This window comes from Oncorhynchus masou, chromosome 27, assembly GCF_036934945.1.
Source record: "Oncorhynchus masou masou isolate Uvic2021 chromosome 27, UVic_Omas_1.1, whole genome shotgun sequence".
In the NCBI taxonomy this organism is placed as follows: domain Eukaryota; kingdom Metazoa; phylum Chordata; class Actinopteri; order Salmoniformes; family Salmonidae; genus Oncorhynchus; species Oncorhynchus masou.
Genome location: NC_088238.1, coordinates 48,776,589 through 48,789,497, shown reverse-complemented (window position 1 = coordinate 48,789,497; position 12,909 = coordinate 48,776,589). Strand labels below are relative to the sequence as shown.

Genomic DNA, 12,909 nt, shown 5'->3' with positions numbered 1-12,909 from the left:
TGAAAACCTTGATATCAAGTTGAGTGATTTTGTTTTAAACAATATGCACTGCCTTCTCAATTAAATGAATGCATAAAACAAACAAACATCTTTGTGTTATTTTATGTTACTCCAGAAGCTTTGACTTACAGATGTAACCCCTTATCTTTTTGTTGTTGTCTGTCTGTGGGCTGAATGCGTTTCTAGTACCATCAGGTTACCACTGACGAACTCAAAGTTACTGAGTGCACCTTTAAATACAGTATATAGAGGCAGTGGCAGGCAGTTGCCATTCCATGAGTAGCCAGCGCTACCTGTAACACAGCTAGAAAATGTTTGCCTGAGATTTGAAAACATAATTGCTTAAAGCTGCATGGAACTGCCTGAAGCTTTATGTTCAATGCACAGTCTTGTTTTTCCTGTGATTTTGTGTTGCGTTTAAGACACTAAAAATTAGGACATTTGGGAAAGGCGCAGTCAGGCATGGCACGAGCATGAATTGTCTAATTTTGGCCTTACAGATGACAATATAAAATGTCTGACTGTTAAAAATCTTTATGTATGGTAAATACCACATTGTAACTACGCAAGATTACGTTGAACGCTGCACTGTAATCTGAGCGACAGATTCAAACCTCTCACACTCTTTATGAATAATAAGAAGCATCGGGGTGTTTCCTTTGTTGATCTTTCCATTCCAAGAGCAAAATAGAAACAGATGAAAAATAACAATTCAAACGCAGCATATACAGTAACCGGAGGAAACTATTATAAGCATCCCAAGACTGAAATGTAACAGTGGCAACTCAGTCCGGTCTAGAATATTGTCTGACATTATGTGTGTATCACTATGGCTCAGGAGGGGAAAGAAATGAAAGGAGTGGTGCTGTGGTGGTCCAGACAGACTTTCCTCCCACAGAGAGGTACGAGTCCAAACACAGGCTCACAGGAGTTCTCCATATATGGCCGTTTGCACACAGATGTCTCCTAAAACTCAGGCTGGAGTCACACTGTGTTATCAGATGGTTACCAGCTCATTAACCTAATGAAGCAGCCGTAAAAGAAACACCTGAGGAGGTGTTTTTCTTTCTGGTCCTGACGAGAAAAAATGACCGTGGGTGGAGATTCTCTCCTGCACTGATCAACCAATCGATTAATGTGGAGGAGGAGTTAAAATGTCACCTTGTTAAAGTCCAAAAGCAGAAGTCGCGTCTTGGCTCTTTCCATTTCCCCTTATAACAGGATGCATCCGGTTATTTCCAACCTGCAGAGGGTGCCAGCTCATAAAATAAACCCATAACACATATCTGTATATATGGCGAGACTCGTATCTATCACAGGTTGTGAGGCTGTTTCCTTTTTAGAAGTGTTAAACTCTTAGCTTCATGCCCAGACTTGTTTGATAGTAAGTGTGATGGAAATGGTATTTGTGTAGAAGTACCATATATTATAATTATTGTACAGTATACATATGTGAGTCATGTTGATACTATGTTGGCTAGAATGGGGACTGGTTTAATGAACTCCGACAGAGGCAGTTGGCTAGAATGAGGAGGCTCAAAACAACGTAGGAGAGGCAGCACATTAAATTCTGGGCCAGGGTTACAAGCAGAGTGAGTGACAACAACAAGGCCTATACAACAAGGCCTATAGGCCATGCAAGTGATGCGTTCCTGCATCTTACTTCCTGATCTTTTGCATGGGCTTCAATATATATCATCAAATTAATGAAAATCAGGTCAAATAAGATACGTACTATTATATTTTGTGTTTGTGGATGAATGGACTTTTATGACGTTTTTGCGATGAAGACCATTTCGCTACGTTTTTGCCCATAGAAGACCATTAAAAAAAGCCTACAAAAGTTTCAAAACTGAAAGGCTATTTGCAAGTAATGAAATATGCATGAGGTAGAGACAGAAAGTTAAGGCTGCCCATGTGGTTGTCATTAGGGGTAGTGGAGGAACATTAAAGTGTAAAAAAATGTAGTTTGTTGTAATTCTCTGGTGTGATCAACGCCAAGATTTGTCCTTTAGAAGCAATTTTTTAATAAAGGCCCAATTCTGTACTTAAGGAAGTAGAGACAACATGGTGTAAAATACGCAGATGTGATCATGTATAAACATCTATTTATTCATTACATTCATTCATTACATACTATATTTGTGAAAACATTATTCCCATTGATGGAATAAAACTGTATGCATGAAGCATCTCCAGCAGAGGAGGCTGGTGGGAGGAGCTATAGAAGGACGGGCTCATTATAATGGCTGGAATGGAATAAATGGAAAGGTATCAAACACAATTTTATGGAGAGCACATTTGACTCCATTTCATTTAATCCATTCCATCCATTGCAATGAGCCCATCTTCCTATAGCTCCTCCCACCAGCCTCCTTTGATCTCCAGTCCATGTCATCTTATTCATTATTATCTAAAATACTCAATTGATGCTAGATCAGTGGTCCTACTCAGACTTTATGAATATGGGTGTAGAACTTTAGATGGAAACATGGCTCTCTCGTGATATACTGTCCCAGTATATACAGCCAGCTGGGTTCTCGGCACCCCGCGCAGACAGGAATAAAGAACACTCCAAGAAGAAGAAAGGTTCTGGGTGTATGTTTCATGATTAAGTACTCGTAGTGTGATTGTGATAACATACGGAAACTCAAGTCCTTTCGTTCACCCGACCTAGAATACCTCACAATCAAATGCAGACCATATTACCTCCCAAGATAATTAGCTTCGGTTATAGTCACAGCAGTGTATATTCCCCCTCAAGCTGATACCACGAAGGCCCTCAAAGAACTACACTAGACTTTATGTAAACTGGAAACCACATATTCTGATGCTGCATTTATTGTAGCTGGGGATTTTAACAAATCAAATCTGAGGAAAATGCTACCGAAGTTCTACCAACACATTGACTGTAGTACTCAGGCTGGGAAAACATTGGACCACTGCTACTTAACTTTTTGAAATGCCTACAAGCCCCTCCCTTCGAGTAAATCTGATCACAACATTTTGCTCTTCCCTTTCCTAAAGGCAGAAACTCAAACATTAAGTACCCATGCTAAGGTCTATTCTATGCTGGTCTGACCAATTGGAATCCATGCTTCAAGATTGTATTGATCACGCGGACTGTGATATGTTCCGAGTAGCCTCTGAGAATAACATCAACGAATACACTGATACACTTCCTGATGAACTCAAGTCACTGTATAGGAGATGTTGTACCCACTGTGACTATTAAAACCTACCCAAACCAGAAACTGTAAAAGCGCGAATCACTGCATTTAACCATGGCAAGGTGACTGGGAATATTGCAGAATACAAACAGTGCAGTTATTTCATCCGTAAGGCATTCAAACAGGCAAAACATCAGTACAGAGACAAGTGGAGTCGCAATTTAACGGCTCAGACACGAGACATATGTGGCAGGGTCTACAGACAATCCCGGACTACAAAGTGAAAACCAGCCACATTGTGGACACCGACGTCTTGCTTCCGGACAAGCTAAAACACCTTCTTCGCCCGCTTTGAGGATAACACAGTGTCACCGACAATGCCCGCTACCAAGGACAGTGCGCTCTCCTTCTCCGTGGCGTGTTAACCCTCGCAAGGTTGCCGGCCCAGACAGCATACAGCCGCAACCCTCAGATCATGAGCAGACCAGCTGGCTAGAGTGTTTACGGACATATTCAATCTCGCTTTTTTTCCCAATGTTTTTTTTTTAACTAGGCAAGTCAATTATGAACATTTTTTTTGTGTGTGTGTTATACAAAAAAAAAAATAGGGGGGAGATCAGCTTTAATATTGCAGATAGATTATAGCTTCCATCAATGTAGTTGTCTTCATCACTTCCAATCCCCAATATATCTTTTTTTGCAAATATATATATAGTGGAGTACAGCAGGTCAGCCACCAGGGGGAGACTCGTTGAGGCCTGGTGACAGATGGAGTCTATATCACGAGGCAATGGCTCCCTCTGCTGGACGTGCCAGATCTCAACGGGCTCTCCGGCCAGGACTAATTGGGGCTGATCGCTCACCAGCTGGATGAGTCCCATAAAGCTGCCAGAAGGGCCGCTCCGGGGGAGGGGACTGGGGGAAGAGAGGTTACCCCTGTATAGTCATGCTCAGTCCCAGAGGTAACAGAGGGAGCTCAGTTTTGTTCCCCCCAGGATACAGCAAGACCCTGGAGCCCAGAAGACGGTTGTTATTTAAATAAACACTCTTGAAACCGAGCTAATACAACTTTGTCCGTGTCTGATCTGTGTAAACGTCTTGACCAAACTCCCTGGTCGTGGCAGACAGGGGGTTTGGTCAAGACGTGTGTGTATATGTATATATATATATATATATGTATGTGTGTGTGTGTGTGTGTGTGTGTGTGTGTGTGTGTGTGTGTGTGTGTGTATATATATATATATATATACACACACACACACACACACCACACACACACACACACACACACACACATACATACATACATACATACATACATACACACATACATACACACACACACACATACACACACACACACACACACACACACACACACACAATATGTTTGGGGATTAGTATATTTCCTTTATACCCTCAAACCCTACCACCCCTCCCCCAATTGGAGCAAACTAGTGAACAACAATGCTTAGGCCTGTATTTCCAGCTAATACATGTACATACTATATACATTTTATGTCCATCCAATTTGATTTCCATTTGTGATATCGTTCAAACTGTACTCTTTCAAAATGGTTCCTAACCTATATACGTTTTACGGGCATAGTATGTTTTACATTGGTTATCTTGTTGTTTTTAGTCCCATTTAACCCCTTCCCAACTCTCTCTTAACACCATCCATATTTGCCATATATATTTCAATTGTGCTGTGATGTTTCACAAAAGCTCTGAACCTTTCCATTCTTATAGTTTCTACAATTGTAAATTGAAAATAAATATTTTGCTAGAAATATGACTATATTATTGAGCGATTGACTATGACTTTTCAGATCACCCAGTAATGATCTACAGGGTTAGCTCCAGGTAAATAATGCAATTCTTTAGAATTATAAATAATATTCTGTTGGTTGCAAGAATTCTGTTGAATAATTTAATGAACAAATTCTTATTTACAATGACAGCCTACCCTGGCCAAACCCTCCCCTGACGTCACTGATCCAAATTGTGATCCGCCCTATTCCAGCCTCCCTATCCCAGTCTGTTGTCCCCACTTGCTTCAAGATGTCGACCACTGTTCCTCTACCCAAGAAAGCAAAAGGTAACTGAACTAAATGACTATCGCCTTGAAGCACTCACTTCTGTCATCCTGAAGTTCTTTGAGAGGCTAGTTAAAAGATCATATCATCTCTTCCTTACCTGACACCCACACTTCAATTTTCGATATTTTGGACTTCAGGGTACAGCAGAGGGAGCACACGCAGGGGACACACAAGTATTTCACTACAGATTGGGAGTCCCATAGGGCGGCGTACAATTGGCCCAGCTTTGTCCGGGTTAGGATTTGGCCGGGTTAGGCCTCATTGTAAATAAGAATTTGTTCTTAACTGGACTTGCCTAGTTAAATAAAGGTTAAATAAAATACATTAAATTACAATTCTTGTAATTTGTGCAATAACCAATTACTGACACAGTGGTTTCAGGTTTAATGGAGAATTTAATAGAAAACAAAGCAGATTTTTACTACCAAAGTGAAAGCAAAAGGGATGGTTGCATTTGCATGATTTGCTGCTATATACACGGTACATTAACATTTTAGTCATTTAGCAGAGACTTAACCAGAGCAACTTACAGTAAGTGCATTCATATTAAGATAGCTGTGATATGTGAGAACCACATATCACAGTCATAATAAGTACTTTTTGGGGGGAAAAAACAAGTACACAGCTAACATTTTAGTTTGGGTGGGGTAAGACCGATGTCTTATTTTAGATATTATTTTAAGAGGTAGGGTATCGGATATTTTTGGAAGATTGGCAGGGACTGCTGTCTTAGCATCAGGGGGAAGCTCGTTCCACTACTGGGGTGTCAGGACAGAGAAGAGCGTTGACTGGGCTGAGTGGGAGCTGACCTCCCATTGGGGTGGGAGTGCCAAGAGACCAGAGGTGGCAGAACAGAGTGCTCAGGTTGGAATATAGGGTTTGAGCATAGCCTGAAGATGGGAGGGGCAGTTCTCCTTGCTGGTCCGTAGGCAAGCACTGTGGTCTTGTAGTGGATGCGAGCTTCGACTGGAAGCAAATGGAATGTACAGAGGAGAGGGATTTGTATGAATAACGATACACACCTTTTGTCCTCCACGCCCCTTCAGAACTGCCATTTAAAATGACACTGGCCACTCCAGTAGGTGCTGCACTGACCATCAGAAATGAACTGCCAGTGCTGGATACTGTTTAAAAAAGGGCCAATCTGCAGATCAATCATTAGCAAAATTGGACACCACGCCACTGTTTCGATAAACTGCCGAGGGAGAAATGTAACCACACAAATGTATAGACAGAGCTATGGATGAAAAATTATAGTTAACACAATCTCTTTACACTCGTGGGAATTGGCCTATAGGGATACATTTAACTGTTTTTTACAGATATATGAAAAGCATATGCATAGGCATTGTAGCGACTGAAAGGGGACAGTTTGGAGACTATGGGGAAATTATTAGACCAAAGTTGAGGACAACAGTTCACTTGACACAAGACTGAATCCAAACATTAGGCTACACTGTTGATTTAATTTAGCATTTTACATTTACTGTACTTTTTGCTGCATTTGTTGATAACAACATTTGAAAATACTCTGGATACATTCAGTAACACGATAAGAATATTCCTGGAAAATGTGGGGTAGGTGCAACGTAAGACAAAACAATGACAAGGTTTTAAGTGAGAGGACTAACTGGTGTCTCCAAGTGGCCACAGACTCTCAATAGGGTGCACAGTTCCTACGTCATTTCAATGCACTTGTATAACTCAAAGAAGGTTCCTTTTTGAGCTCTCCTAGCTCTGCCGTTGAGGAACTAGAGCAAGCACACTTGTACTTTTGTTTGGAACACAACCCTGCATCCCCACCATCAGACAATTACTGTTGTTGTTTACTTACGGTCCATTATAAATAGCCTATTATAAATCGTAATCTGGGTCAAGTGGGCATCAATTAGTGGGCGGAATGGGGGCAACTTGTTGTCGTGTGCCGTGCTCAAATTCAGAACGTCTGTCGGTCAAAACCAATACAGTGATTTGAAGCATAGAGCCAGAGCTTTGACCTAATTTACAACATGTTACTGCAGCCACTGCGTTAAAATTGAGGCATTTACGAGTGTACGAGTGGGTACGAGTGTAAAGGGTTAAAGCTATACAGTGTTTGTTAATAATTACATTTAAAAACATATTTTTTTGTATTTATTTATTATACAAAAAAATGTACCCCCCTTTTTCTCCCCAATTTTGTGATATCCAAATGGTAGTTAGTCTTGTCCCATCGCTGCAACTGCCGTACGGACTCGGGAGAGGCGAAGGTCAAGAGTCGTGCGTCATCCGAAACACGACCCCGCCAAGCCACACTGCTTCTTGCCACAATGCCCGCTTAACCCAGAAGCCAGTCGCACCAATGTGTCAGAGGAAACACCGTACACCTAGCGACGGTGTCAGCGTGCACTGCACCCGACCAACCACTGGAGTCGCTAGAGCGCGATGGGACAAGGACATCCCGGCCAACCAAACCCTCCCCTAACACGGACGACGCTGGGCCAATTGTGCTCCACCTCATGGATCTCACAGTCGCGGCCGGCTGCAACACAGTCTGGAATCGAACCAAGATCTGTAGTTACACAGCTAACACTGTGATGCAGTGCCTTAGACTGCTGCACCAGTCTTGTTTACAAACAATATAATAAATACTTTGGGTTCTAATGGTGTACGACAGTTAAACTAAGCTTATGAGGCATTTATAAAAGGTATATTCTTGTATACGTATATCATTAATTAAAAAGTCAAATCACACATTGCACCTTCAAATTTTTCCAAATCATACTAATTTCACTAATAACCACATAGAGTATTTACATGTCTTTCACTCTATATAGTTTCATCACAGTGGTAGTTGTATAGTTCCTTTACTAGATGCAATCTATTTATAGTTGATTTACTACAGCTTCATAAAGTGAAGAGTTATTGCAGTAGTATGTTATATTAATCTACAATGCATTGAGCATGTTCTAAACGTATCCACCACATTTTATTTCTCAAATATTTTGCAATCTTGCTCTTAACATTCTAGAGATCAGTAAATGTCATTTCAATAAGTACAGTTACATAATATCACTGTGCCAACGGTACACAAGTGACACAGTTATATTAAATGAAATAAGTATCAATGTCAGCTGAGTCCATATATTTCCCTATTAGTTCAGCTATTGTACCTCAACTGATGATTGAGTTGAGGTGGTTTGGAGCTGTAGATACAGTACCACTGTCACCCAAAGTGCCAGAGAAGGTCAGTGGTAACTAAGGTCAGTGGTAACTCCTGCACTTAAACACCCCCTGCTGCTTGGCTATTCTGAACCTCTGGGTTACGGCTCTGAACGAAGTAGCAATTTGCATTGTTGGGTCACACGACGAGCACCTGTTGTGGTATGTTCACTGTTGGGCACTGTGCGCTCTGATGTCACATTTGGAGAGATGACCGGTCAGGATTGTCCACACTGGCTGGTTACACTGGCATTTGAATATAGTAGCCAATGGGAGCATTGGGTTAACATAGGAAATCACCATTGTATTCACATGTTAACCTTTTTGTCAGCAGTTGCTCTGAAAATGTATGGCGTGGATTAGTATTGTAAGGTATTGTTGTGCCATCATCTAAGTCAATGATATCTAAATGGCGGTACTGTACTGGTACACATTTGTAGCATTTGAACTCGTATCAATAAAGAACTTATTTAACTTTGGACTCCTCACTGCAAGTGGAACAGAAGACTTTGGCTGAGCTTTGCTGAAGAGTAACCTTGTCTGAGACCCAAAGACTCATGTTGGCTCCCAGAGCTAATGCCTAGGCTTGACACATCACTAACATCATCTTAAGTCTTGCCAATGACCAGGGACCCGATACCCACTTGATTAAACATATACTCAAACCTTTTGAATGGCTGTCCTCATAGTCCAAGAGGACCATGGGGAAGTGTTCTGTCTTTTATCCAAGTAGATGTCCAATTGAAAATGCAACAGTGGTTCACCAAAACCAACTTTGTTACAGTAAATACCGTAACCTGAGTAATTGTTGTAGTGCCAGGTGAAGGGAAAAAAATAAAAAGTTTATATATATATATATATATTGTGAGGCATGTCATTGTGACTCACCACTGTTTGTCATCCCATAGGTGGAAGAGGGCGGTCATGCGTCCCTGGCCGGGATCTGCGAGGGGGACGAGGTGGTGTCGCTGAATGGAGAACCCTGCGGGGAGCTTTCCCTCCCAAAAGCAAATGCTCTCATTGACGCCTCCGTCGACTGCCTGCAACTACTGGTCAAAAGGTAACGGCGAAAGCTGGATTTGTTTTACTAGTAACTACAACATTGTTTCTCAATCAATTTTTTTTATGGGAGAAGTCAAGATCATCATCATTTCAACGTCGGGTTGCTACCAGGGTTGGGGTCAATTTGAATTGAAAAAAGTTAATTCAGAAAGTGATTTGAATTTGAAAGATATGCTCTTTTTTTCCAACTTGAATTCAAATCGACCCCAACCCTGGGTGCTACCGGTTTACCAGGGTTTAACCATCCCCAACTCAAAGCTCTCAAAACCTACTGCTTGGTCCTATTAACTGGGCCATGTACTACAAGGCATGGTTCAACACAACAAATCACCAGTGTATTTGCTTTTAGACAGCATGCTGTAAATGACCTGCCCTTGTACTTGGTTGAGTGGCCTGGAATATGGTGGGCGGACAGACAGAGTGGCTTTATTGGCAAGTGCGTTGACCTTTGAGTGGCTTGGCTGCTGACGAACCAGCTGCCCGCTCAACAAGCAGCTGTTAAACAGTTACTCAGTGGGCATCACACATCTGGTGTGCCATGGGATATTGGTGCCATAATTTAGATCACCCGGCAGGCACACAGTCCCTTTGCAAGTGGATCGTGTTACTCTAAAGTGGCTAGCCGTCTTATTTCACCATCATGCATAGCACTCTGACGTCAACAGACTAGATAGGTGAAAAGCAATTGTAGGACTTTAACCATGCCACTTTAAGTCTCTGGTGACTGACTAAACACAGACCAGTTCACACTCAAGATTTGGTTCTGGGTGTCGAGATTATGCCAATTTTAACATTTTTGGTCACATCTCTCATCCCCTTCCCTTTGGTTGCTAGGCTCCAAATGACTCCAATGTAATAACTGTCGTCACAGAATGACATTCTGTTTTCCTCTATGACACTAAAAGGGGAAATTAAGTAGGGCCCAATTGAAATGTGATTACTTTCCACTTCAGTGTTTCACTCCAGTCAAATAACATGAGGGACGGAGATTGAGTTTGCTTGATTAAGGTGACCACTTGAGGGCCAGTGGTTGATGAGATAGATTTAGTTAACACAAAGGGCAAGTGCACGGGTGCGCAGCACAACATTCAACGATAATGCATATTGGAAATCCAGGCAATCAAATTACGAGATCAAAAACACTATAGTTTTGTAATTAGATGTTCTATACCAGTCCCAGATAAGACATATTAACACAGTATGCTCAGTTACAACACTTGGCTAAGTTTTTTACAATTTTCATTGAACTATTTCATACAGATGGCACACACTATCCCCTGAGGATTTTCATTCAGAGACCTACTTTGGCACAAGGGAGTCCTCTGGTGAGGCTTTGGAAAGCACCACCCTCCACATCCTGTCCCCTGGCAGGTCCCAACCCCCCAGGGAGCTCTACATCGCTGATTCCCAGGACGAGGCCTACTATGGGGAGATGGAGAGTGACACGGAGGCCCCCGGAGGGATCCATCTGGTCCGCACCCAGCTCTGCGTACCTGCGCCTGAGGAGTGCCAGTTCCCTAGAGGAGGAGGGGACAAAGGTCGAGAGGGACCCCAGGGGGGGAGTTTCTCCCCTGGGGCAATGGTGGAGCTACAGTTGTCCCTCGCCGAACACACCCTGGAGGATCCCGTCTGCACCTCCCTGGGGAGTGCTCTTGGAATAGAGGGGGAGATTCAGGCGAGAGAGGCCCTCAAGAACGAGGCCCTCCTTCACACCACCACCCACTCGATCTACGTCCCTGGCCCAGCTCGGGAGCCCCTGAGTCAGCATGGAGTGGTGCTGAGCTCCCCCTCTCTGCTGGGCCAGGTGGAGGTCACCCTGCAGCACCCAGCAGCCGGGAGGGGCTCTCCTCGCCTGGTAGAGGGGGTAGTCATCTATGGGGCTAGTGGATGTGTTGGTGAAGCCCCTGGGGAGGAAGAAGGAGGGAAAAGCCAGGGAGCTCCCGCCTCCTTCACCGTCTCCTTTGGAATTCCCACAGAGGGGGCAGAACCAGCAGCGGAGCGAGACTCAGATTCAGAGAAGGACCTTGAGAAACCTAACAAGCACCGGGCCAAGCACGCCAGTGAGTACCCCATACCTTTTCCCTTCCATTTATCTCACTGCCACTAGTCATCCTTTGTGTATGAGTGTCAAATTAGTGTTGTCTTATAGGGTGCACTGACTCAGACCTAATAGCAGACTGACATAGCACTGCTCTGAACTTCATTTGTTAATGCAACTCTGGATGGCATGTGTGCATTCCTTAGCCCGGTGCTCTGTTGCATGCTAAAATGTGCCCCCCAAAATAGTAGACAATCTCTCTTACTTGGGAGGGGTTTTTGTTTGGATTGAAACAGAGAGGTCCAGTTCAAGGCTGAATTATACTAGTAGTATCCAATATCACAGAAGGCAGGATTGTGGCAATTTACTGTATCAGGAGAAAGATAGATAAAGAAAGAAAGATGTGAGATAGATTGATATAGAGGAGAAAGAAAGAGAGAGAGAGATGGGGGATAAGAAAAAATAATTCTCATAATATTAGTTTATTATACATTTTTCTACAAAATGCCCTATCAAATGTTTTCCCCTAGCTTTGAATATGGGCCTGATCAGGATGTGTCTTCCAGAGTTAGATAGGGCATTACATTGAGCCATGCAGGGGGACATAAATAAAACACCAGTGCATTGATGATGCCTGTAGAAATGCTCTTTGATGGACACCAGCATATGCTGCACTGGCCAGTTACCCGATCCTTTAAAACGGCTCGTCTTAGCCTGCGCCGTAAAGAGAGAGTTGCTCACTACTCCCCGTCTTCCTCCACATTGAGGTTAGTCTACTGTGGGATTTTAAATTTTTTTTAAAGGATGGATTCTTTTATAAATCGCCGTTTTGTGTTTGTATGTGTGGGTATGGTTGGGGTCGTTAAAGAGTGTGTGGGCATGCCTGTCGTCGGGTTTAGGTGACAGATCCGAGAGTGGACTTCCAGAAAAGGGGTAAAGGTGCTTGGGTGCTAGTGAATGCACTTTTGTCCCACAGGCTAATATTAATATGTTCTAAGCCCTGCTATTCGCTCCAACTATTGGGCCACCCGTTGAACAGGCTGTCACAGCTGTGTTAATATCATGTATTATTGGGGAACAAACAAGGAGTATATTAGGCATGGGTCAGAGAATTAGGTAATTGCTTGGCGTGTTAATTGAATAGAGATTGTGTAGATTGAGTGAACAAATTTGTGATACGTCTTGGCACGAAGTAAAGGGCATCAAAAGCCAACTATAAAATCGGGACCAGGAAAGTATTGAATGAATGATGTCTATGAAAATGTCAATTTATAGGTTATTGATTGCACTTGTCATTTGAGGGAGTTTTACAAATCAGTTTTGGATTGAAATATTT

General features: G+C 42.7%; 1 protein-coding gene across 1 annotated transcript in view; it reads left to right on the top strand.

The window, feature by feature from the left end:
* Nucleotides 1–12,909, top strand: part of LOC135516334 (synaptopodin-2-like) — a 35,640-nt gene that overhangs the window by 14,362 nt on the left and 8,369 nt on the right. Inside the window, 2 exon segments of the mRNA XM_064940563.1 lie at nt 9,382–9,533; nt 10,796–11,595. Of these exon segments, the coding sequence (XP_064796635.1) occupies nt 9,382–9,533; nt 10,796–11,595 (952 nt within the window).